Source organism: Phaethon aethereus (assembly GCF_964289735.1).
Source record: "Phaethon aethereus genome assembly, chromosome: 1".
NCBI lineage: Eukaryota > Metazoa > Chordata > Aves > Phaethontiformes > Phaethontidae > Phaethon > Phaethon aethereus.
The window spans coordinates 31,525,171-31,553,008 of NC_138575.1; the positions used below are offsets into that span (position 1 = coordinate 31,525,171).

At 34.9% G+C, this 27,838-nt stretch overlaps 2 protein-coding genes across 2 annotated transcripts in view; one reads left to right on the forward strand and one right to left on the reverse strand.

Moving 5' to 3' along the window:
• The window catches only part of IMMP2L (inner mitochondrial membrane peptidase subunit 2), a 482,301-nt gene that overhangs the window by 189,437 nt on the left and 265,026 nt on the right, over window positions 1-27,838 (forward strand). The window lies entirely within an intron of this gene.
• LRRN3 (leucine rich repeat neuronal 3) lies at window positions 8,372-10,498 on the reverse strand (the record flags this gene model as incomplete). The annotated part of the gene is made up of 1 exon (XM_082013845.1): window positions 8,372-10,498. One exon carries the CDS (start codon window positions 10,496-10,498, stop codon window positions 8,372-8,374), a length of 2,127 nt encoding a protein of 708 aa, XP_081869971.1.

A 27,838-nucleotide genomic window follows, 5' to 3' on the forward strand; every position in this document is an offset into this window, starting at 1 on the left:
TTAAGTGCTGGAGAGTGAAATAAATACTTGCTTCTGTAGGAGTCCAGTTCTTATTTGTTTTTTTCATTTGCAGCAGTAGTCTGAAATGAAAGGATCACCTATGAACACTTTGTTATTAATATGGGACTCTTCATGTTTGCTTCCCTATCTGTGTGAACCTGAGAGCTGTCTATCTGGCTAACAACGTTATCTGATCAAATCCATACTGTGCAAGCAGTGACAGGCAGTTGCAAGGTGATATATTACACCAAATGTCTTGGAGGGATCCTATCCTTGCATTGGTCCTGGGAAAAAGTGTAAATCTGCATGACATATGGAGATAAAGAGTAAAGTTGGGTTGATCTGTCAAAAGGAATCAAACTAACTGTTTCATGATGGTGGCTTGGAAAGTAGTTTTGTCTCATGCGTGGACATTTTGAAGCAGAAAGCAGTATCTAGGACAGGAGCCATAGCCTTCCTTGACCCTTAATTTAGCACTGAGCTGTGGAAGACTATCTCCTGTGTGTACAGCTGTCCTCAGCACTTGTTTTCACTTGAGCTCTAGCAGGACACACAATGAAAACAGTCCTGTATTCATAGTGCTTAGAACTCAATAATCTGTAGATGTTGGTAGTCTCTTTAATGGATAATTCTTGCAAGGAAAAAGATGATTATTTACCATGGCTGTTACATTCTTCTAAGAAATTATTTCAGTATGGAAGTATTTTTCCATATACTTTCCTTACTTTCCTTTCTCTGTTTTAGTAGAGAATTCCTGCTAAAGGAAATAATGTTCTGTAATTGAGGTGTTGCGTGACTCTATACTTTGAATGGGTGGGAGAGAATCAGTGTATTCAACTCGTGGGAGAAATCCCAATTTCCATATTATGAGGGTATATTTTGTAGACATGTGAATGTAAACGGTCTTGGATCAAGAAGCTACAATTGTTATGATATTTAATATATTGGTTTTTTGGCTATTTATTCTAAATTGCTCTCCACACCTGAATACATACAGCATGTAGCTTTGTGATTCCCAAAAGTATTATGGCTATTTGGAGCACAGCGTGAAATTGTCATCAACACAAATAATGAACAATAGGGTAAGGCAGATGGAGTTGTTTTCCACTTATCTAAACTGTAGTGTTAAAAAGAACATCAGCTATTAGGATCAGGAATAGGCCATCTGCCCAAAATGCCTGCCTTTTCAGCTTTACCTTACTCCCATATTATTGTTATTATTTTCATGTGAATGTCATTACATTTTTATGCTTTGTTTCCTTGCAAGATATTTCATCTCATTAGCTAATTAATTCTACACTAGCGTTTTCTTTAAGAATTCCAGGTCTTTCTTTAATATTTATATTTTGCTGTTCAAATATTTTGCCTCCAAATAGGATGTTTGCTTGATAGTTTTTTTTATTGTCAGACAACATCTGTCCTTACTAGCAGTGTTGGAAATTATGTGACAGTATGGCAACAAAAGTAGCAGGAAATAAGCAAAGGACTAATAATGATCCTGAAAGGGAGAGGAACCATCTTTGCATCGAGGCAAAGAAAAGGACTTTGGGAAAAAAAGTTTAAAAATAATTGAAGCTGAGAGGTGGAAAAAAAAATGTGCAAGTGAGAGAGATTTTGTAGTTTTCGTCTTCATCTGAAGGGAGGAATGACTTAATAAAAAATTCAGTTGCTTTTAAGACTGTTGATTTATAGTCTTGAATGTCTGTAGGATGAGCATTATACTTGAATGTCTTTGTGGGATGAGCTTTAGAAAGAATTAAACGTTTTCCAAAGGAACTTTTTAAAAGCTGAAATTGTTGGTTCAATGAATATCAAATGTTCTGCAAGAATGTCAACATTTCATATTAGCATTTCATTTCAGGTTTTTTATTAATTCATGTTGTGTAAATACTTGTATTTGTTCTGTCACAGTAATTTGGCAAATGAAAATGGAAGGTTTTCTTACTAAATGCCTAAAGAAATCATATAAAACCAATTTAATGTTCCAAGAACACTGGAACTTTCTCCCTCTCCCCCTGCACCATTTTTCTAAGTAGGAATGAGCTTCATTAACTCTAAAATAACTTCTTAGATAAAAATCAGTTCCCATCAAATAACTAATTTTCTTTGGAATATAACGGATTTTCTTTTTGTCCATGATTGTTCTTTCATAGTTATGTTTCTAAACATAAGCATCTAGAGTTCTGTTTTGATGCCCTGGGATAAGAGAGGTATACATACAGGATTGACAAGACCTATGAGACATGTGTCCTTTGGAGCAACAACTGAAAATCAGGAGAGATATACCAAAAAGCTTTCAGAATGAAACTGAGTATTTCTGCCTTGCTATAGCTTTGTTTATGTCATTAATCATCACAGTTTACAGATTATTTAGGTGGTTAGCCAAATAATAAATAGTATAACTACCTGTAAAGTGTATAGACTTTTTGTAGGTGAATATACTTTCCTTTTTTATGAAAAAAATATTGAAATTATTTTCTTGGCATTAATTAAATGTAAAAATTATTTTTTGTAGTTGTAATTCCTAGAAATAGAAATTTCACAGTCATAGTTTTTGTTTCATCCATGTTTAGTAGCTCTGACAGCTGATCATAATTTCTTAAGTAGCCAAAGACAAAAGGGATTTGTCCATTATTTGAAAAAAGTAGCCCAGATTTATGATCATTTGAAGTCCTTCTTTTACAGTTTGCATCTTTGAAGATCAGTCTACTTAATTTTTTAAAATTGGAAATGGGAGGGCACTTCAGTGTAACTGCAGCTTTATATCTCTCTGAGAATACTGTAGTCAAGTAGGTAGACGTACACTACTTTTATTTAAAGTTTTTCTTGAGTGTTCAAAATAACAAGTCTTTTAAACATGTTGTCCAATTGGCTTAACCTTGTATTTCTTTTTGAAAACCCTGTCTATAGAAATGAAACACTACTTAATGTAACCAGAACAATAACATAACCATAATCAGTCACGTACCATAGGGTCGGTTTTTATTATTTGTTACTGGTTCTACTGTCTGCTTATGCTATTTAGAAATGATGCTTCTACATTTTGTCTCAGAATACTGAAGTACACCTAGTCATGGGCAGAGTTTAGTCTGATACATTATATTATTTTCACATTGTTCTGTAATACAAACACTGAAGAGGGCTTAACTCCTTCAGAATTTTTACTGAACCTGAAGTGAATAGATCAGTTCTCATTTTCACAGCACATTTCTCACTTGATGGCTTATGGTTATGTATTTTAACATTCCAATCATGCAAATCTTGCCAGGTTTCACTAATAGCTCATGTTGAATTTATCCATATAAATGAGTAATTGCAATTCTCTTCTTTAATATCTGACTTGTAGTGTTGTCATATGGGTGAATGAAGTTTGGCTGGTTTTGTTTTATCTTCACAAACTTTGGCACCTAGGTTAATTTTTGTTCTCAGTGTCTTGATTTTATGTTTGCTGAATGTTTATATAATATTGCTCAATTTCTTTTTTTCCTGAGAAGATTGGTTCTGATTATTTCCAATGGTATTAAACTGGAAGCTATTTAAATGACATATTCGGTACGTCAACCAACTGACCTACCAAAACAACTGGGGTTTTTTTTTTCCTACCTAGCAGTTTATTCCAACATCTTTCTACCGTTGCTCGTGGGACCCAAAGGCGCTCTAAAGTGGTGTTCCTACTTCCATTAAAGAGAGTAAGCATCCCAATTAATAAAAGATAGAAAAATTGTGGTTTATGCCTTGTGTGGAAAAAACAACCTTCCTGCAAATGAAGAGGTTATTAAAAAGTATACTATGCCACTATTAGGAAGTTCTTCCTATACTTTTTTAACAGATTCTACTTTGCTGCAAAAAATGATGTTGGATTTTTTTGGCATATGTCTGTGAATGATGTAAGTTAAATGTACACTAAGCTATTAAATCTAAAAGGTAGATTTATTACTTCGTAAAGACCTTCAGGTTTATAGAGCAGTATATCCATGGAAGGAACAGCTATCTGTTTTTACACACAGCTACACAAGAACCCCACTGCTCACCTGTAGCTTCTGTAGGGATTTTAACGAGAAGAATGTCTTCGGTCATGGAGAAATAGTGAATCATTTTAGAGATTTGTTAGGCTAATATAATGGAGATATTTCTGTGTAGATATAAAAGATGTTACATTTATATGGATGGTAGGTGGTTCACAGTACTGCCATTGAAAGCATTGCCATGTGTTCCATAAGATCCTACTTTTGTACAGTAGATAGCGTAATGCAGTACAGATATAGTGAAATAAAGGTCTGCAAACAGGCTAACATGTTGCTGATAGAGCAGAAGTACTTCACACCACAGAAAGGTGTATATAATAAAAGGATGAAACAACCATTCATTAATCAATACGCATGTTGAAATCTAATTTAAGTAGGTTTAAACAGCCTCACCTCCAACATGCTTTTTGCCTTTAACATGTTCTTACAGTAAATAGAATTTGATCCAAAAATATTACTAAAATTACTTTTCTGTTAGAAACATGTAAAATTTCCATTTAAAGGTATTGAAAACCTCAGTAGAATACTGAAGAATTGTAATGCTGTTGACAGATAAGTTCATGAATAAATGGATGTTGATATTAACTTGGATGTCTAGTAAGTCAGTCTTTTAAAAGTTTCAATCTAATTCTGCAAGCATTCCTTTCTGCAAATCCTTTGGTAAGAGTGAGAATTCTTTGAAGGGATACCCCTGTTCTCATTATTGCAGTTGTATTCCTACTTTGTACCCCATCAGTTAAGCACCCCTACCAAATGTCACTAAAAATTCTCTGATCTTGTAACCTAATGTAGAGACACTGTTGACCCTGTTCTTATGGACATTTTCCTACTATTTCCTGAAGTTTCATTTTTGAGTGATAGCAGTGAAGGCATATTTGCACAAATAAAGTATATTACTCAATGATGGTTGATTACAGAAGATGCATTTTGTTGGTATGATGAAAAGAAAAGCTCAGCATGTTCTTTCAGAGATAATTTCAAAGGAAGGAAGGTATAAAGTTGTAAAATTAGCTTCCTATAGGTCATGTGAGTGGAGGATTATAAAGACACTTCAAGAAAATGCAATTATTTTCTCTTTTTATGGAACACAAAGGAAATAATTCATGTCCTACCAATTAGCAACAGGATAATCCATTGCTTATTAAAATGTATGGTATATTTTAGAATCATAGAATCATAGAATAGTTTGGGTTGGAAGGGACCTTTAAAGGCCATCTAGCCCAACCCCCTGCAATGAGCAGGGACATCTTCAACGAGATCAGGTTGCTTGGAGCTCCATCCAACCTGACCTTGAATGTTTCCAGGGATGGGGCATCTACCACCTCTCTGGGCAACCTGTGCCAGTGTTTCACCACCCTCATTGTCAAAAATTTCTTCCTTATATCTAGTCTAAAACTACCCTCTTTTAGTTTAAAACCATTACCCCTTGTCCTATTGCAACAGGCTCTGCTAAAAAGTCTGTCCCCATCTTTCTTACAGGCCCCCTTTAAGTACTGGAAGGCTGCAACAAGATCTCCCTGGAGCCTTCTCATCTCTAGGCTGAACAACCCCAACTCTCTCAGCCTTTCTTAGAGGAGAGGTGTTCCAGCCCTCTGATTATTTTTGTGGCCCTCCTCTGGACCTGCTCCAACAGGTCCATATCTTTCCTGTGCTGAGGGCTCCAGAGCTGGACACAGTACTCCAGGTGGGGTCTCACCAGAGCAGAGTAGAGGGGCAGAATCACCTCCCTTGACCTGCTGGCCACACTTATTTGGATGCAGCCCAGGATATGGTTGGCCTTCTGGACTGTGAGTACACAATTGCCAGCTCATGTCCAGCTTTTCGTCCACCAGTACCCCCAGATCCTTCTTGGCAGGGCTGCTCACGACCCTTTCATCCCCTAGTCTGTATCGATACCGTGGGTTGCCCCGCCCCAGGTGCAGGACCCTGCACTTGGCCTTGTTGAACCTCATGAGGTTCACAGAGGCCCATTCCTCAAGCTTGTCCAGGTCCCTCTGGATGGCATCCTGTCCCTCAGGCATGTCAACCGCACCATTCAGCTTGGTGTTATCTGCAAACTTGCTGAGGGTGCCCTTGATCTCACTATGCCATTGATGAATATATTAAACAGTAGTCATCCCAACACAGACCCCTGAGGGACACTGGTTTTCACTGATCTCCATCTGGACTTTGAGCCGTTGACCACTACCCTCTGGGTGCGACCATCCAATCAATTCCTCGTCGACTGAGTAGTCCACCCATCAAATCCGTATCTCTCCAATTTAGAGAGAAGGATGTTTTGGGGGACCGTGACAAAGGCCTTACAGAAGTCCAGACAGAGCTATGACCATAGGTCTTCCCTTGTCCATTGATGTGGTCACTCAGTCATAGAAGGCTACTAGGTTAATAAACTTATTTCTTCAGGGAAATATATCATGTCTATGAATATCCTAAGTTTTGGTAGTTTAAAATTAATATCAGGTTATTCTTTCTGCCTTTAGCAACTTTGAAAATTACATTTATATAATTTAAAAATCCTGGAATTTAACTAGAAAAAGGACATCTTTAACATGAAAGCAAGTTATTAATTAGTACTATGTAAACGGAAATTATTTTTCCATGTTATAAGTGTTTGTAGAACAATAATATTTTGAAAGTATGCAGAAAGCTGTAAGTGGAAAAGTTGGTTTCTAAATACAAGAAGTAACTCTTCTTATTCTACCTACAGAAATTCTGTCAGTGATTCCACAGAAATCTTTACTTCAACCAAGTCTAGAAAGATAAAATGTGTATCATTACAGAGTTTTTAAAATGTTGAAGTCTACTGAAGACTTACAAGAAATATTACTCCTATTTTTACTTTGTAATTCAGGCTACCTGTGCATTCTGTATTTACTTCCTTAAGTACAATACTCAGAGATAATTTTTTTTTTAATTATTCCTATTTGTTTTCCTACATATGTACCAAAATAAAATAAAAATGTTGCCGTTGCTTTCCTTGTCAGGAGGTACCACATATTTTCATCAGGTATCTTAATGATCAGATGTCTTTTCTCTACTGGGCTTAGGAGTAGTCACTTTTTCTCTCCTAACAGAATTGAGTTAAGCTTGTAATCAACATTCTGATCAGGAGTTTCTTGTGCACATTTGTGGCTTATGGGCCCAGTCCTACTCCCATGAAAACTTTAGCTTCAGTATGAGTGGTCAGGTATTCATTGTTCTCTTTTCATTTTGTTTCATTTCATTTCTACTAGTAATGTTTCTGTCAGTCATTCATTGCTTGTTACCTCGTGAAAGCTGAGGAGGTTGATAAACAAGTCAGTTGTAGTTGTAGCTGAACAGAAGTGTGCAGGTCCAGAAAGAAAACCTTAATATCATTAAACCGTTCAATCTATCCAAGTCCCCTGTATGGCCAGACTAAAGTTTAGGCATTGCTAATAACTGAATTACCCTTTTGACTGAAGACAACATATTGGATTTATATTATCTGAGTCTAAACATTGCATTTAGTTTTCAGACTTCTGGGAATATAACAAAGCAGCTCAAAACTTGCTGTTATCTGTAGCTAACAATCTATTTCCCTGCCAGTTTTATGTCTCCTTCCCACCCTCCTTCTCTATTCTTCCTCCCACAATAAACAATGTATAAAATATGGTTGTTATTATTATGTGTAAACAGTTTATAAAAATATTTATTGTGTGGTTTATTGCGGTTATACAGCCTAAAACCAGCAAAAAAATCCTATGTGCTCAGACTGGTGTTTCAGCAGGAGAATATGTAAGGAGATATTTAATCAGACATTAGAATGAGTTTGTTTATTGTCAGACAAGAGCTCCCAGAATGTTTTTTTTTTTAGAAACAAACAAGCCAAAAACTATTTTGATTTTAATCAAAAATGTATTTTCCTCATAAAAAAAATTCACATACTCACTGTGTCTACTCTACAGAATTTGTCCATTTCATTACACCATGTGTCAATCCTAGTATATCTGTTCACTGCAAAAACTCGTGGCTAGTGTGTGTAATACAGCACAGGAGGAGGTATTGCTCAGTTCCACTACTTTTATATAATAATAAAAAAAAATACAGAAAATGTTCTTGGCTACTTGCACTGTATTCCAGACTTCAAAGTCCCTTGAAAGTTCTAGAAAATTAAGTTAATTTTATTTGGTTGGTAGAATACCCTTAGAAGCCAGTTAGTTAAAATTCTTCTCTTATGCTGAGTCAGTACATATTCCCATTTGTTGGCAGCAGCAAAGTCCAGGCATCTAGTTCCTAAAACAAATACTTTTCTTGTTGCCTTTTTATTCAGCACAAATGCAGTCATGTGCTTTTTATTTCAGAAATTAAGTGATACACTGACATATTTATGACATATTTGTTGGTACACCTATTACAGTTGCTTTTACTTCCATTGCTGTGCTTTTTTCTTTGCCCATGTCCCAAAGACTGATCAGGGGAGGATAAAGCTCATTGAGTGAAAAGGATTGTTTCTTCAGGTAATTCTTTAGGTAGCTGTGTCCAGCGTCATAGTTCATCTCTCGTGAGATGCAGCCGTAGAGATACATCACAGAGGTGATTCCCAGAAGAGCACCAAGGCAGGCAAGGAATCCTATTATGTTGTTCTTTTCATAGCCTTTCACTGCCATGTCCAGTCCTTTCGTGGTTACGTTGACACATTGTATCTTATTCTGTGCATAGATAGTGGGAATATCTATACAAATTTTGTATTCGGTTGATGGATTTAGGTGTGTAAGATTATATACCTTTATATCAGATGGTATTCGAGCGCTCTGTGCAGCCTGAGAGGTTTCAGCTTTCAGAAAGGCTGTCCATCTAACACTGGACTTCAGAATTTTAGAACTTGCTTTCCATGAAACCAAAACAGAATTAGATTTTATATCTTTAACTTTAATATTCAAAGATCCATTGCTGTCCTGAGGGAGAGAGCCATCCACTTTAATCATGACTGACTTTAGGTCTGCCCCAACTAAATTCGTTGCTATACATGTGTATAAGCCACTTTCTTTTTCTGTTACGTCAGTTATGTCTAATGTTCCTTCAGAATGAATGTAGTATTTATTAGAAACAGTATTAGGCAAAAGTTTGTGTCCCGATGGTGTTATCCAGTAGATTTCAGGTTCTGGTTCTGCGGTTGCTCTGCAGTGTAAGGAAATATGGCTGCCAGTTTTTAAATCCAGAGTAGATGGAAAACTTTCAGGAGCTATCAGGGGGAGACAGATTTCCATCATTTCCCGGAAGTGTACCTGCCTCACATTCTGGCCTTGGAATTCAGGAGGGTCTACACAAAACAGGGACTCTGGCTCCATGAAGCGAATGTTTGTTTTATTCATGTTAATCCAGCGGATGACACAGTCGCATCTGATGGGGTTGCTGTGTATGCTAACCTCTTTCAGGTTAGGCAAGGATTCTATCGTACTGCGGTACAGGGCACTCAGTGCGTTGCTGTTGAGCATGAGCGATTCCAGCTTGGGAAGTCTGTAGAATGCATTTGGATGAATGTATGACAATCTGGGGTTATTGGTAGCTTCTATTTTTCTTAAATCTGGCAAATTATCAACAGCAAGACTATCTATAGAAATCAGTTCGGGCATGTTATTAATTCCTAACTCTTTTAGGTGCAGCATATTGCTAAAATCTCCTCGTCGTATTCTGTTAATGGGATTCTTATTTAGATCCAAAAATTTAAGATTTGTAGCCTTTTGAAGAGCAATGTGGGGCACTCTAACAAATCTGTTGTCGTAAAAGGAGATGCTTTCTAAATTTTCAAGGCCGACCAAGGCATTATCTGGTATTTCAGTGAGATTTATGCCTGCCAAAACTAGGCTGCGCAGATTGATAAGAGGCTTGAAGTTCATATCTTCAATTCTGATTATTGGGTTTTCTCCAATCATGAGAATTTCAAGATTAGGAGTAGCTTCAAACCACTTCCTGTTGATCATTTGCAGACCATTTGAATTGAGGTGAAGCCTGAGAAGATTATTGAGGCCTATGAAAGCTCCTGGTGCAATCACAGAAAGCAGGTTATGATTAACATAAAGCTCTTGTAAATTGTGGAGTCCAGAGAGACATTCTTCAGGGAGTTCAGTAAGTTTGTTTTCTTCAAGATACACTGAAAGCAACTGCGGTATCTTTCTGAGATTAATAGTGGTCACTGAGGATAAATTGTTTTGAGATAAATCTAAACCAGTTAAATTCACTGGGAAGTCTACTGAATGTTCAATTTTTGCAATATTATTAGTCTGTAGAAGTAGAACCTGTGTGTCAGCAGGCAGTCTGGCTGGAAAATTAAAAAGGCCTAAATCATTACAGTCCACTGTTGGAGCCTCCATATACACAGACCTGGGGGTGAACCATGGTCTGATCTCACATATACATGACTCTGGGCAGTCTGCTTTTTTTTCTACAGCTTGTACTACTGCAGTGATAACTAGGCCAAGTAGAAAATTAATTTTGAGTTGCATGTCCTTCATCTTAGCTCAAACCTTCAGAAATGTAACAGAATTTTTAGTATTCCACAGTTATGGTTTTGGAATTTAGTATGACCTGGTCAATTGATAACGCATGCACTTGCATTTGTCAAATGATGACCGTGAAGGATTTTCTTCCTGAGGATAAGTGATAAATTTGCGACCAACTTGTCCAGTAGTAAGAGGCATTTTGTGGAGATGAAGGTCACTCTGTCCTTGACGACATAAAATTGATAAACTTTGTGAAGAAGTATGTATAAATGGTCATAGGAGATTAAGCAATTCATTTATTTAGTAGTATTAGCTTCAAATCCCATGATTGATTAGTGTTTGCAGGAATGACAGGATGACCTAAAATATAAGAAGAGGAAATAATTAGTATAGGAAACTATAAAGTTAAAAATTAATTTAGCCATCTTTTGCTCTCTGATGTTAATTATTGCAAGTAAGAAAAGAAAATGACTGTGGTGCCTAGAGTATTGTAGTGGCATCCAGATAGCATAAATGAAGTTAATATAGTAATATATCTTTAGACCTGTAGCTTGTCATACATGCAATGGAGCATTGCTCTACAGAAACATGAAGATCCACAAAGTACAAAGCAAAATATATCAGTGAGATTTTTCTACATATTTTATGCTCCTTTTAAAATATTTTCTTTTTTCTTTCAGTTGTCACTAGAAGCAGACTGAGTTCTGTTGGCTTTGAAAACGTAAACACTGAGCAAAATCCTACAAAGCATGAATATTTCACTCTTGAACATGAAGTTTATAAATATAAAGAACATAATTTATGTGTAATCAAAGGAAAATGGAATGGTTGGATTAATACACATTCCTAATTATGATATTCTTAGGCAAGCCTATTTCTGTATAAATATAGAAACATACAAAATTGATAATCCACCGGTTTTACAATTTTCTAATTCCTTTTGTAGCTGCTATTTAGAAAGAAAACTTTTTTTTTTCTTTAAACCTATAGTTAGAAATAAATATGTACCTCATAATAAATAGCTTGTCATCTTGGCAATTTCAGGCTAATTACTAGCTTGCATAGTTTGGCTTGAATAACTTCAATTTTAGGCAATAATAATTGGAAAGTTTTTTAGAGTGTTAGGAAGGAAAAAATCTGCACTAGCAATTTCTTATTTAGTCCATAGCTTTGCAAGAATCTGAAATTTGCTATGAAGTTGCAGATTGTCTTCATGTCGCAAATTATAAGTCTTAGCATCTTGAAGCATCAAATATGTCCTCTCTAGATTTTTGGTATGTACTTGCTTTTTCTGGAGAGAAAAAAAAAAAATCCTACTTTGACTGTACATTGTGTTCCAAGCCATATAATTCAAAAGCTTCTGTATTTTCATATATGAAGTAGTACACATTAACTGCTTCATTTACTTCAGAATATAAACTTCACACTAACTTTAACTGGACTTTGTCTCAGAAGACTGGCATATGATACACACTTATGCCCTTTCTCCCCTTGCCTCTAGTGTTAAGATTCACACTGACATTGTGACAAACTGTAAGATAAGATCAATGCTTCATTGACCCTGATAAATTACTTTTAAGACGTTGCTGGTACAGTTAGAGAGGATTGCAAAAGTCAAGTGTCAAGGATTTGGATTTTAGGTTTCCCTTCCAGGCCCAGGAGGATTTGGCATATTGACCACATAGGAATTCTGTATCAGCTCAGAGGAAAGGTATTGGATAATGTTGAGTGACATGAGCACTGAGCCAATTTGAAGTACATTTGGCAAGTCTTTGAGGCTACTGTCTCTGTTATGTACATTTGAGAACATGTAATATTTTATTTTAACATGTAAGTGTATTAATAAAGTGCACAGACAATGTGTGAGATAAACATACAGAAAACATTCTGCTGTTTTGCAGATTAATAATATGTTTTTATGCAAATGTCCCAGTTTATACTAAAATGCAAAGACATGGTGACTGAAACAGTAAAAATGTAATCTGTTCCTTTGTTCTGGGAAACGAGGTGAACTTGAGGCTTCAGAAAAACAAAGGTTTGCATTGGACAGTTAATGCCCATAACTTGCTCTTAATTTTGCCACCAGGAGGCAAGGTGATATGCCTGTATGGAGTACTGTCCCATTTACTGAAGATTTCAGTATAAATCATTCCATGCCAAATGCACAGACATAATATACCACATAGGGAGAGGAGAGGATGGGGGGGTAATTTTTTGAGTTGTGTTCTTGATGCACATTCTGAAGCACATGTCCCTTTGACTTCTGGAATTTTATTTGGACTGTATATTAAAAATATATCTGTAACTGTGGCAAATACAAAATTTAAGTTTCTAATAATTGAAAGGTCATTGGAAATCTTAGCCAAATAGTAAATTAATTGAGATTCAACAGGCTTCTACTACAGCTATCGAATCTCAGCAGTTTGATCCCACTATGAAAATCAGGGATTTCTGCTCAGTAGAGGTCCTGGGAAAGTATACTGGGGAAATAGAATTACATAGCTGACCCGGTTTTCTGCTCTTCCCTGGACATCTGCTGTTGGCCACTGTGAAAGATAGGATGTGGACCAAGATGGACTTTCCATGTGTGTCCCAAGTACTTGAGTAGTTAAAGCACATAAACTACTACATTTTCATGTACGTGGAGCCAACATCCTCCTGGATTTGAGTTTATACTCTTCTTGAGTTTATACTTCAGCTTCTATGGGATTCTCATGCCAAAATCAAGGCCAACAGTGGACATTTTCATGTTACATATATTAGAGTGGGCATTCTGCAAAAGGCAGCAAAAAAGAAGAGTTTGGATATCCAGGTTGAAATTCTTCTTTATGATTTAATCTGATGTCTTTTCTCTTTCTGGTGAACGCTCCAGCTAATAAGCCACCAGCTCAAGCTCATATGGTGTTCTAGCATAAATCTTTCTTATTTCTCCAGTTTAAGCGCTTCTGCCTTGTATAAAATATTCACTGGGGTTAAATGCCTTGAATAACAGATTGTAGAATGATTTTCACACTCTCTCCTAGCCTGCAGAATCATTGTTCCAAAATACATTGTCTCACTTCAGAAAGATTTTTAGTTTAAATAGTGTCATATCTATGTATTATTTTACATGAAAATGATTTTCTATTAACTATCATTCAGTGTGTGGAATAAAAGAATGTTTCTGGGTAGTATGGTGGCTTATGAGATCGTAGAATCATAGAAGGTAATATCTCAAGCTGGAAGGGACCCATAAGAATCATCGAGTTCAACTCCCTGCTCCTCGCAGGACGACCTAAAACTAGTATGACTGTAGTACACATCATGTGACACAGTACACAAAAAAAGTGAAGTGGTGAAATGCACAGCAAAAAATGTATAGAATCATTTGAATGGCAAAACATTTTTGTTGTTCTTTTGGTTTATAATATTATTGTATGACTCTGATATACAGTGTTGACAGAGACGGTAAGAAAACATGGATTACTGATGTTAAGTTTTCTGGGCCCACTTGAAGACATCAAAACCCAGAATCAAGCTATGCAGTATGACTTTGCTTATGCCAGCCACTTGTATTGATTATGTGTGTGTGTCTGCGTGTATGTAATTAATTTCTAACCTTAAGATGTGTACAAACCATTTTGAACTAAGTGAGTTGCAGTTTGCTGTAACAAAATAAACCTCATGTAAATTGATACCTTGCACTCAACTCTATAAACTGTAATTGAAGTTCAATTTCCTCGAAGAATGTAGCGTCACAGAAATAAATGTCTGTATTGGAAAATAAGCATTTAGCATTGTGATACTTTGACCTTTGGGTCATTTCTTCATTAATGTACTGATAACAGTAAATATGTACTGATAACACTAAATAAAGATTAAATTGAAATATTCTTACTAACCATGCTTTTCAGAACTTTTATTAGTGGGTTCCAGTGTTTTAAAGCTAAGTGCTTTGTACCATTTGGAGTTTTATGTGAAAGTTTAGTATTTTGAATATCCAGTTTTAAAGGTAATAATAAGAAGCACAAAGAGAGCCTGAAGGTTATGTGTCCTCTTCCTTTGAGTAGTATTAAAAGTATCTGAGATTTAGACACACAGAGGTTTCTGTGCAAAAACAAGTCTTTTCCTTTAAAAATACATAATTAAAATAATGCAATTATATCAGCATTTTCTGTTAAGCAAAAATACTGGTTTTATTATAGATCTTTTGTTAGTGGGTTCTGGTGACCTCTCAAGATTTTTGATGTGATACGAGCGATTCTTAAAACTTGTACCGACGATGGTGCGCAATAGAAAAGCCTGTAGACAGGCGGCTCAGCAGCAAATTATCACCAGTAAGCTGAGCTATGGGATAGGTGTTTTCACACAAGCAACAGCAGGAGCTATGCATCATAGTTTTGGACTCTTTGATGTAATTCTTTACCCAGCTGCATTTATATACTTTTATGTGCACATCTATTTGCCTACCCAGATAAAATGGTATAGTTTGCTTCCTAATGTCGGCAATTAAAAAGTCCGAATAGGGTCTGCATCTAAAAAGTTAGCATTGCTTACTAGTAAAGATATTCGGTGTTTTTATTATTGTTTTCCTGTACTAGAACTTCTCTTATGAAACAGTTTAAATCTTTGTGGATAGATTCTTTAATTTCTTCTGGAAGTCCATCCCTATTGCAATCCATACTTACCGTCTTACTAAATATGGCGCACCTCTTGCTTTTAAAGTATTATCTCTTGCTTTTAGAAGAATACACCCTGATGTGTGAGACTTTTTGCAGGCTAATTATCTCTTGTGTAGACAATGATTGGTATGCCTTAATAGGGCTTGTTTCATTTACTGCTATTGACAGCTGGAGCCTTGGTTTACAAGAGGGTATCACCATTATTTGAGCTGGAAAAGGCATTCAGTGAATGAATAAACTGAGCAACGTTTCTCATCACTGGAGCAACAGACAGCTAAGAACCAAGTCAGAGTGGGCAGAAAGGAAAAGAAACACGTCAGGTTTTGGCAATCTTTCTTTTCCACTTCAGCAGTTAGAGAGACAGTGATAAAAACTAAAAATGCAGCAGCTACACTGCAATGTGCCCTGCTGGCAATAAGGCAAACAGTTCACTTCACAAGGACCATTTAGAGGTGGCAGGCATTTTGAAAACACAGCTGTTCATACAAAGCTACCTTTCAAACACATCAACTCAAAGAGCCACTTCGCAATTCTTGTCATTATAACCACTTCGAGCAGTTCTATGAACAGAAATCTGGAAATGTCACTAACCAAAAAAAGGGCATGGGACGTGTCATACCTCACCTGATTGTAGTTACAGCACTTAGGGCTTTTTGGGGTTTTTTAAGGGTTTTTTATGGAAATATACAGATTTACATTTGAACATTTAGTATCTTTCTGACAATTTTATAAGGCAATTTTTCCTTCTTTGTCGTATGATCAAAATTTTTTAAAAAGTTGTTTCCTTGGGGAATTTTTTATTACAGCATGATTGGTAAAAAGATGCAACAACTTACGCATTTGACATATTTCAAAAAGTGTCTCAAAAGTCTGGGTTTTTTTCACCTATAAAAATGTAACTGGGATGTTTTTGTTGAAATCTGTACAGAAAGTTTGTGACTGATGCAGGAGCACAAGTTTAGGTTAAGATAATATAATAGATTTTCATAACAGAATCAGTCTTGAAAGAAAATATTTCTAGAAGTAAGCTCTACTAGCTGGTCTGATACAGTTGCTAGAAATTATATAGGCTTTGTAAAAATGGAAAGAATTTCTGCTAGCTTATGTAGTCTTGCTTTCATTCTACTCTGTGGAGCAAAGTGTTTCGTGCAGAATCCTGTTTCTCTTTACAAATAGAAATTAACAGTTCACTATAATATGCTCTTACTGTTTTATATTCTTACATATTGCTAACATACAGTCGCAAATTAAAACATGAATGAGGATTTTTGGAAATCAGTGTGTTTCTGACAATCTCAGTTCTGAGGCGTTCAGATGTATCAGTTGTTTCAGATGACAGTTGGATTTTTAGAGCATTAGGTTGAAAACCTCCAAAGTGAATATCTGAAATATCTGGACATGTTTGAAAAATTTGACTAGGCCTTCCTGTTGGGATGTTAACTAATATTGGAAATCTACTTTACTTTTTTTCTAATGATTGATTTTTAGAACTTCAGGCTGGCCCTGAATAGCAGTAAGTGGAAGATATAAAGGAAATGGTAAAGCTCCTTGTATTTAACCCTAGAAGCAATTTGCAGTGTCTAAATAATTATTTCAATGTATGTGTGTATATTTATTTTGTGAACTTGTTACACCTCCTTTTAATTTTTTCCTTACTTAGAATAAATTTGCCTGAGGGAAAGCCACAAACTTAAAATGTTTAATACAACTGTAAAACAGGACAACTTCTCACACCTAAGAGCATTACGAGAATGAGAAGATTTTATACATCATTAAAGGATATAAAGAACCTTTTATTTTATTTAATTTTTATATTAAAGTTACCTCAAGTGCTTTGAGGTAACTTTAATATAAAAATAAAGATAAATACAGAAAAACATTATGAACAGCTAGACCCACATGAGATTTACCCCTTCTCTTTCACTAATTGAGCCTGGTCTACTACCCTTGTGCTCTTGTTTACTGTATGTTAATGCAATTTAACAAATATCAGAGGAATTAATGCCATGTGCAATTCATTAAGAACTTACTATCGTTCTGTTTCTTGTATCAATCAAAAATTACATTACAGTGTTTTGAAAAACATTGCTATATAACAAATCATAAAGCTTTGAAAATACAGTGTTTAAAATATATGTGATGAAAACAACAAAGTAAAATGGAAGCCAAAAGAATATTTACATATGGTATGTGATAATTTATTACATATGCTATTTTAGAATAACTTTTCAACTGACTTAAATGAACATTTGGTAAAACCTTATTTTAAAAATTGGAGGATGGAAAAGATATAGCATTTGTTTCCCAAATTATTTTAAACTGGATTACCACGATTAACCATGGAATGGCAGATAACTATGGGACCACCTGCATGTGAAGTAAGGTGTTTATCGATCATAATCACAGTGCTTAAGAGAAATAGTATATAATTTTGTTACTATTATTAATTTGGTGGCGGCAACATCATTGTGCATTGGAGCCATAGTGGTGGATAAGGACCACACTGTCTCGTGTGCTAAATTGCTGCAAAACAAAATTGTAACCTTTACACCATGGAGCTTAAAATTTAAATACAAGAAGAGGGACAACTGATAATTCAGACAGGGCAAGGAAAAAAAGTCACTATGACAATCTCTGAAAATCCTTATGTTCATTCTTTCCTCTAACCATAGTGTAGTAGTATCATGATCCTGGATTAGTTTTCCAAGCTTTGATTTTAGATTTTCTGTTTGTAGACCTCTCTCTCATGTGCTTTTAACTTTTAGTCGCGCACTCCTTAGCCATTGAATACAGCTGACCTTTTCACAAATGGCACAGCAAAAGAAGATGAAAAGTTTGTTTGATCATACTTGGTAAAGGAATTAATCATTTCAATAATTACAGTTACCTCATTTTTTTTAACTTCTCCTAATATGAAGTGCACAAAATAATTTTCAGGTGTTCTTTCTGAGAGAGTAGAGATGTTAGAAAATTTTATTTACATGACAAGAAGATGAATTTCAATGAAAGTTGCACCTTTTTTTTACCATTTGTTATCTAAGCTGTCATTTATGTTCTAATTTCTAATATGGCATTCCAAATCCTCTTGCAGTATTTTTAATGTGTGACAGTTAGACTACATCTAATAATTTTATATATTTGGATTAATTTTAAAAGAAACTTTGAAAAAAAATCTGGACTAATTTCTTATTATATTTCTTCTTCTTCAGTCAGATATTGAATGTATAATTCTGATGGTTTTATCTAAAAATTTGACTCATTGCTAAGTATTACGTGTTTTGATTTTTTTTTTTTAAATAACAACTACATATATATATTTCCTAGTTGGCAGAGAAAATTGCAAGGATTAAATGTTAAAAATAACTTTTCAAAGTACTTAGATCTTTGGTATTCTTATTATAGTTCTTTGCCTTAGAAAGATTTCACTGTGTAAGTAAGTGACTTATTTATCATTGCCATTATCAAGCAATTATGTAAAAAAAAAGGTTGTAACTTGTGAAACTAATGTGTTTAATTTAGATTTATTTGTGCATGTTCAACTTCTTTGTGACAGTTGTCATGTTAGTAGTGGAGAAGCACATATTGGCAGTTACCTAGGCACATACTTGGCAGGAGAGCAGTCACGTTCTGGATGTGGGTGAATGTACCCAGTTACCAGCTGCTTCAAGCAGATGGCCAGAACTAAAGATGATTGAGACCAGTTTTGGCTTAATTTTCTAGAAAGCTACCATACTGATTCTGAAGGTCGATAATACATTTGACTAGTAAAGAAGTCTAGCCAAAATCCAGCAGATTGGCAAAATCTGTATTTTGTGATTTTTTTTTCTTTGTGGGCCTTGAAATGTAAACATGAAACATGCCTAAAACATAGAAATAAGTGTGTTCAAGTAGTTGTAATAAAGACCAAGAAAGATAATGGCTGTACTTAGCACATAATGTTTTCTTTGGGAATTTATTAATTTCTTTTGTTTTTGATTTAGTATGGGGAAAAGTTCACTTTAATAAAATTAGCATAGTAGTAAACAAGATCATTTTAGGAGTTACAATTTCTATTATATAGTTTTTCAATAACAAAGATTTAGGCTTCAAAGACCTAAATTCATTAATGGCAGAATCCTAATGTTTAGTTAATTCACCTTTTAGGTTTTGGTATATTTATGATTTTTGGGGGGAAATGGTCATGTCAAGGTAAATGCCCTTATAATAATAATAATAATAATAAAGAATATAATCTCCAGTGTGCACAATATTGATTATGAACTATAATAATCTGAAGATAGAAAAGGGCTTCAATGAGTGTACTTATATCAGGAACATCCTGCTACAATCCCAGCCAGTACTTGATTTATACATATAACATTCTACATGGAATGTGGTTTGAGATTCATGAAGGGAAAAAAAATATTGGTTGTCATTATAGTAAGCAAAAATTCTTTACTAAAAAAAAAGAAATAATTTATTTTTGAGGTGCCAGTAGCGGATGCGGTAATATTTTCTATGTCATGAATTTTCGTACCAAATTAGGCTGAATTACTTTAATTTTGTAATTGTGAATATATTGGGTGATTACTTTCATTCTGAGCCACCTGGGGAATCAGGTTCGCAACGTATTGTTCAACAGAAATGGATAATTTAAAAAAAAATCTTACTTGAGGCAATGCAGAGAAATGGATTGATGAAAAAACAATTTCAGGATGCAAAAACTGACAATGCGTAAACCAGAATATTATTGTAAAGATTAGGAAATAAAAGTTCTGTTTTCTGCTGTGTTTTATATCAGTTGTAGTCATTTATGCATACTCATAAATTACCAGCTCACTGTCATTTCTGATTGCAGAAAGTATTTTGATTTGTATTTAGTTTTAATTACAGTTTTTGCTCAGCTGAGCATCTCATTAATAACATAATATGTTAAGTGTTTTTATATGATTTGCAAAACTAATGTTATTTTCAGACCTGAAATTATTGCTTTTTGTGCTTTTATGACCCATTCATCAGCTCTGATCCACACTGTATGATTATCATGGTTCATTTCTTATTTCCCCAGAAGTGAATACATTAAAATGCTCATCTTATTTTGTTTTTATGATTTACTTTTTAAAATAAAACCAGAAGAAAGAAGATAAATACATGATAAATAAATAGCAACACTTACAGTTAAGTACAGTATCCCTTCTACTGTGTGTGGCACTACAGCTAGATAATCATATAGTTCCTGGAACAGTAACTGAATCCTCTTCCAAGTGTTTGTCTTTTCCTTTCAAAATTGCAAATTTATTTAAACTATTATACTACGTCAGCATACACAGACGCATAGCCACCTTCCCCAATACATTTTTTTCCCCAGTGTACAATCCTTCTAATGTTTCCTATTATTTTAAAAGAATTTTTTGTAATTTGTCTAAAGTGAAAAATTAACTCAATCCCTTTATGTTAGCTGATTTGGCTCATTAGCATGTCAGTGAACAGGCTTATGTCGATTATGAAATGTACATGATATAGCCAGAGCTTGATTTTGTATTTCTTTCTTAGCTCGCCAGCATCTATCATCCTTTTCCATCACCTTTCTGCATTTTGGATGCCAAATCTGACAGCAGTGTTAAAATTAATGTTCTGATCTCCCAGAGAATTTTGACCAGTATTTACTGTTCACGTATTCAAGTCAATCAACCAGATTGTGATCACTGTACTCAAAGCTTGCACTAGATTTTCCTTGACAAGTGTAATTTCTTTTGCATTTTGTTGTGATTCCTACTTATGATTCAAAGACTAGGCAGACATATCTGCTGTATGTGCATATATAAAGACACATAGGAACTACCTCACATATTATGGTAAGAATGTTAGAGACGCACCCATGTATTTGTGCAATGAAATGCATCCTGCTATGGGAAAATGGCTCTTCAAACTGAACAAAATATAAGTTTGAATTAAGATACTGAAAAGATGCTATTAGTGGTGATTATGGAATGATAGAATGAACAGTTTTGTTCATCACTGGTGTTGAAGTGGTATAGATGAACCATTTCAAATTGTCCTTCCAGTTCATCCTTCCAAATATGGATCAGGCATAATTTTGTAATAATGATAATGTTAAGTCAAAGCAACCTGTTTTTTTTGTTATAAGACATTTATTTTTAAGTTTGACTTCAGCCTTTCTGCTTTCAGACAATGGCATGGTTCTCTTTTCCAGCGGTAAAACAAGCTGAATAAGTAAAGAAAGATAGATATTTCAATAGCGTGACATTTCAATAGCGTGAAATGACAAATTATGCTTTCAGGGTCTAGTAGTAATTTCTGTCTCAAAGTTGGAAGACATCAGAGGAAATATAAGAATTAAGGAGAAAGACATGGTATGCTTGCTTACTCCTAGGAGAACTACTGGCACTAGAATGCCAAAACCCATTAGTTTCATTTATCAGCTACAGGTAAGAACTCTCCTGAAACACTATATATGGTTCTGGTCACTCAGGTTCACTAAAATAAAGTGGAATTAGGGTGGAATTAGTTAGTATGAGGAAAATGATAATAAATCCTTGTGAAAGGAAACTAGGAAAAAGAATGCTGCTTCCTCTGTTAAATTATTTTAGATTTTTTGACAACAGAGGAGAAATAGCTGTTAGTGTTTTGTACAAACATTAAGTGCAGTGATATATCATTTACACGTAGATGGGGAGTAGTTATATATATTAAAAAACCTGGCGTTGTTTCTATCCGTGTATGTGCATGATAATTCTAAGAAAACATTTCAACTAAGAAGGGCCATATGAAGGTTTAAGTGCAAAGATGTTATTCCAGTTCTTAAAAATATTCTCAGAAATTGTCCCATCATACTGCTGCTGGTATTCATTGAATTAATAAACTGCTCTCCCCAGTAAACTAGGAGTATGTATGAAAACTAACTAGATGTAAGGGAAAATATATACTAGCATTTATGGAAATAACTAGGAGTATGTATGGAAAAAACATAACAGGCAAACATAAAGGAAGAACACTTTGTGTCCTACATAAATGCTCGTGAAGCATTTGAAGAAAATAAGATTTCTGGATACATACCGTAAGTTCTAGAGTGCATCCCATAAAGTAATAGAAGAAAGTAGAAACAGAAGGGTAGAATAATGTCTTTTTTTTTTGAGGGATATGGATATTTCAGTAACCTCCTCAGAAATTGCTCTTGGGGTTTTAGAATTTTCCACTGTTCTCCACAGGAAACAAAAGCAGTTGGCATAAACAAAGCTGCCTGAGTTTCTTTAAAGTCACCCATTAATTTGCAATATTTAAAGCTATATGTGTTCCTGTAGTTCACAGAAGAAAAGTACACATATACCATGAAAGAGTTTAAAGCAGAGGACACATGTCAACTCTCTGACCTTTGGAAGGGTTGATTTACCTCTTAACTGGTCCTTCCTCAGGTGGTATGTTAAAACCAGGCAGACAGTGTCCCAAGAGCATTTGATCCACCATCTCAAAAAAGAGATTCAGGTGACAAGGTGATTCTCTAAAAATGTAAGTAGGTCCACTTTCTTGCAGTAGTGTGTAATAGGTAGGGCAGGTACTTTTGGAGACCGCTAGCCAATTCACTTGATAGAGTTAGCTGATGCAATACATGAACCAATACCAATAAGTGTGCATCGGGGATTAATTTGGTTAGCCACAATTTAAACAGGTAAACAAGGATAATTTAGCTTTCAGATGTGGCTTTTTTGGCCATTTCTTATAAATGTGAACTAAATATGTAGTTTAAGTTCTCTTGTAGTATAATTATCCTTTCTTCAGGCAATAGTTGTCACCTTGTTCAATATTATAATGATGGAAGTTATAAACCACCTGTCTATCTCCTTGCAAATGACTCTGTGTCCTCCGTTAATGAGCATGGAAATGTCACCTTAAATTGCTTTAACATTCCTAATACAAAGAAAACGAAGCATGGAAAACATTTGAAGTTCAAAATCCATACCAGTTGTTAAGCTTGTGTTAGTATGCTTTAAACTGCCCTTATCATGGTATCCTACTGTATGTGGGAAATGCAAATTTTGAAAGCAAATTAAGATTTAACATTTATCATTTGGAACAGGGAGTGCAGAATAGTGAGTATTCTAACTCCTATACTTTCAAACCCTGACCGATCAGGTTTGGTTTCCAGTACTGGTTGTGGAGAACAATCATGTTGTATTCCTGAAATTCCAATTCTGAATCTCTAGTGCCATCTGGTAACTTTTGGTTGGTTAAGGGTTGAGATTATTCTGAAATTAAATGAATAAGCAAAGCAACACATAGGAATGAATAAGAAGTTGAAGAGTCCTGAAAACATTTCCCTGAAGGTGATAGAATGCTCTTTTCTGTCTCCTGTCATTCATGAGAGTTAAGGTGAGCCACATCCAGGGAAGATGAAAGTAGCATTTGAAAGTTATAGAAGTAATGAGTAGAAACTTAGAGCAGTTATGAAGTGAAATACCTTTGTTTGGCAGTCCTTCAGGAGCAGGCTTTTAGGACTGATCAAGACTTGCATTACAAGCAGTAAGGAAAATACCTTAAAGGCCATAAAAATGTTTGGCTTGAAAATCGGGTTTTAGTTTCATTTTATTTCCCATGTTGCTGCTGAACATTAGAATGGAATGGTGATTGATAAGTTACAAATAAACTTGCTGCTTAGTTGCTTTTTTTCTACAAATAATTATTCTTCAAGGGTCAACTTTTAAAACAATTTAAACATTTTTGTTTAAATTAAAAGCCTATCTTGGAAAAAAATACTGAAGAATTATTGAGATGAATTCTCTCTACAGTCAGGTTGTCTACATCCCTTTTAATGTTGTGGTTTATATAGGCACAGAAAACTGATTTTCACTAGTCTAATGTTTTAATGAAAGATGGAGAATCTACTGCAGGTGGAGACATAGATATTTAGTTACAATTAAAGGAATTGAAATGGAGGACTGCAGTTACATATTGATGAAGATAAAGCAAAGCTTGGTATTCCTTTGAAAATTGTCATATAGTGATCTGCAGCAGTCCAAAAAAGTTTCACAACATGTTGAGCAGATTGTGTTATTAGTAGCTTGGTCTATTACCAAACCCTTTTTTGTGAAGGGAATTCCTGCTTTGAAATAGGTTGTTGTTTTGTTGAGATTTAACAGATCTTTTGAATGTAACTCCAGCAGGATTGTGCTTCCTTGTCCTTATCGTGGCTATTTAGGATGATGCTCTGATAAATAAGATGCTATCAAGGATGTTTTGGGTATAGGCAATGCTCACATAATGTTTGCAGCTCAAAATGGTAACTATTAACTATGCTAACTATAAGTGCTCGTAGTTGTTTTTTCTTAGGCTTAATACTGTGTACCTGCCAAACTGATGTCCTAGGAAATTATGAGTTTCATTTGCTCCTCTTTCTGGTCTTCCAAGCTATTTTCAGATTTTAATTCTTTTAGGAACTGCTACAGGACCTCCGCTTTGTGACTGTATCAGAGAAGTAAGACTTTCATTCTGTTAAAGCAGAAAGACTCCTATTGATGCCCCCAAATACTTCTTCCCTGTACGTGGACTCAATTTCTAGAACTGTTAAAGAGGGAGAAGCAACATTTCTCACCTGTGAACTTGTCACAGAACGTAAAGGAACCTTACAACCCACTAACTATTTTTGGTGAATGGGAAGGTTTGTTTTGTTTTGCTTTATGGTATAGATAAAATAGTAGATTTATAAAAATGTGATCCTTGAAATCTAATGGAAAGATAAATCTGCACATTCCAGTAAAAAAAATTTTTCAGCTTCATTTGCTAATTGTGAAATAGCATATTTTTCAAGCTGTTATTAAGGTTTGAAATCATTAGCCTTCATTAGTTTAGTAATTAGTTTAGGCAGATTGTTTTGGAACAGGCTCATTCCAATCTTACTGCTACTGAGTGTATCATATTTTTGTCACAAAAGTCATTCTTGAAGAATCTTTCACCACAGTTTTAATTGCTTTCTCTTTTAAAAGTAACAATAGCTAAGAAGCATGAAACAGAATTTGTTTCACTGGAAAAAATTCTTAATTCCAGAGCCTACACATGCTAGTTAGATATTTTAATGTTTAGAAGTGTTGGGCTTCCATTCTGCGTGCTACAGAAAGAATGTTGCAGGGTTAGATGGATTTTACAAATCGGTTCCAGACAGCTGCAGGTAATAATTTGGCTCTATCAGGCAACGTGCTTTTAAAGCAACAGTTGTTGTTTTACAGTCCTTAGTAGATAACCTTTTTTACGTTCAAAATGATTATCATCAGGTTTCCGTGACTTCTGTCTGATGTGACAATAGTTATGGGGGCACTGACTCTTGCTGCAATACCACATCTATTTCTTCATAAAATAGATGTTGTCAGTAGAGCTGAAAATAAAGTTGCAGAGATTGGCCATATGAGAGGAGGATACAGATAGAGTATTCAGCAGTTTGGACATGTGTTAGAATCCAGCTGGGGTTAACTGTGGTCTCATTTAATTTTGTGACTGGAAAATATTCAGAATATTAGTGATTGGAAATCAACTTAAGGTAGCTCCATCCATATCTCCCAGCCTTGTATGTCCTGATTTGGGGGATGCTGATATGTAGCATCCATAGTCTTCTTGCCAGTAATCTTCAGAGTTTAAAATAAATGTATTTGGTAAGAAAAGTTATCAAACTCCTCAGCGTGACTATGATTTTTCTTTTTTTTTCTTTTTTTTTTAATTTAGTTATCTCAGTTGCAGCTTAGCTTTGTAAAATAGCTGTGGAATTATAAGGAATTTGTTAATTTCCTCCTTGATGGCTAGAATTCTAAGCACAATTTAAAATGATGACATTATAATAAGTTAAAATGTTAATTTATTCTGAGAGCTATAGGTACAAGCAGTTATAACAGTTTTTGTCTGCTAGAGGCAGATGGGAGAGAGTAAAATCAGGGAAAAGAGAAAGGAATTTTTTTTTTTTCCTATTTTGTCATTCTCTTGCTCACCATCTTTGGAAGTTAACTGAGTTGGAGGTAAAACTGAATTGATGTTATCTTAATTCTACTTCTGCTCTACTCAGTGAATTCCAGCACTTCTCAGAAAAAAAAAAAAAGAAATTTAATTGCTTTGTCCTTTGAGGACTTTTTTTTTCCTCAGGCTAAGGCTGTCTAATGGCTGTTTGGGGACCCATGTGGTAAGAATTAGTCCTTTCTAGGCCCAAAAGAGACAAGTGAAACCAGCAATTACCATGCCATCAGCCTGCTACAATTGCTCAGCTTTTATCACGCATAATCTGAAAAGTCTCAAGGTCTAGCCTAAGCTCCATGACTCTTTGGGTTATCAGTGTTTCCTAATTTCTGCAGTGTTCTGTCACATGTATCAGATTTCACTTACCAGTTCCAGATTACAGAATTTAACTGCATGTTCTTTTTAATACTCTTTTTTTGGCATTTAAGCGATTTGAATAAATACAATAATTCGTATTTGTTGTTTGATATACTGAGCTTTCTGTTTACTTTGTGTAATACTTTCTGTTGGAGCTACTTTCTAAGTGAATGACTCACTTTTCATAAACTATTGCTTATGGACTTTGTTGAATCCAAACCAGAATTTGCTTTGCAGCTGAACAATTTCAAGTAATAGACCCCAAATTCATATTGCACAGCTTTTTGTGTGAACACAGTTTTATTCATACAAACAAATCTGAAAAGCAAAAAAAGGATGCAAATATTGTCCTGAAATAGCATTCAGAATGTCTCAGTAACCCTTACAAATATTTTTTACCTTTTTTTCCCAGCTTTATCTTCCTATGTTATAGACATAAGTTATAAAAATACTAGAAATACTTCTAGAAATACTTGTAAACTCTTTCCTGATTTCTTATATGCAAGGAAATTGAACAGAATGGTCCAGTGCACAGTGTTTTTATTCTGCTGAGAGATGCTTTTTATGCTACTTAGAAAAGTCTATTAATTCCTAAAGGCTCAATTGTGTCTGGTTAAGCATAGATTATACAATAGTGCGGTGATGAGCTTCATTTTCTAAGATAACCACATGGACCCAGAGTGCCTCAGGAGCTTAGACTTGTACAGAGTCACAAAAAACTTATCTTTCTAAGATAACCACATTGACCTAGAATGCCTCTGGCTGTGGAAGTGGTGGATTTGAGGACAAGAACTTGAATATGGGGTTCTCAAATCTCATCATGATATAAAAAACAAAAATCACCATAAGCCACTCTTTTCCATATAAGCAATAAGATTTCTGACTGCTCCTTCCTCTCTGCCTACTGACAAAGATCTAGTCCCAGTCAGATTAGGTTTGCATCAGTTTGCTTCTATTGTTAAAAATGAAAATGAAATTTTATTAAACCAAAACATATCGTAATAAAGAAGCCACAGTTAAGACTCCAGATGATGAAGTTTCGTTGATAAGAATACAAAAGTATTGCAAAGATAAATCATCTGGAAGCTTCATTATACACACCAAATTATTGCTCACTCACTTTGAAACAATACGTCTATGGCCTTGACATCTAATCAGAGCAAGACTGGCATATATTCAATCTCATATTCAGAAAGTCACCAATTAAAATTAGTTTTCTTAAGGCCAGTAAAATGCAAAATGCTTGTTATTTTTATACAGATTTTTCTTTTATTACTTTATGTGCTTGTGCTTTCCCTTGAAGACATGTGTTTGGGGACTTTAACCATAGAGTGGCTTTAAAAAA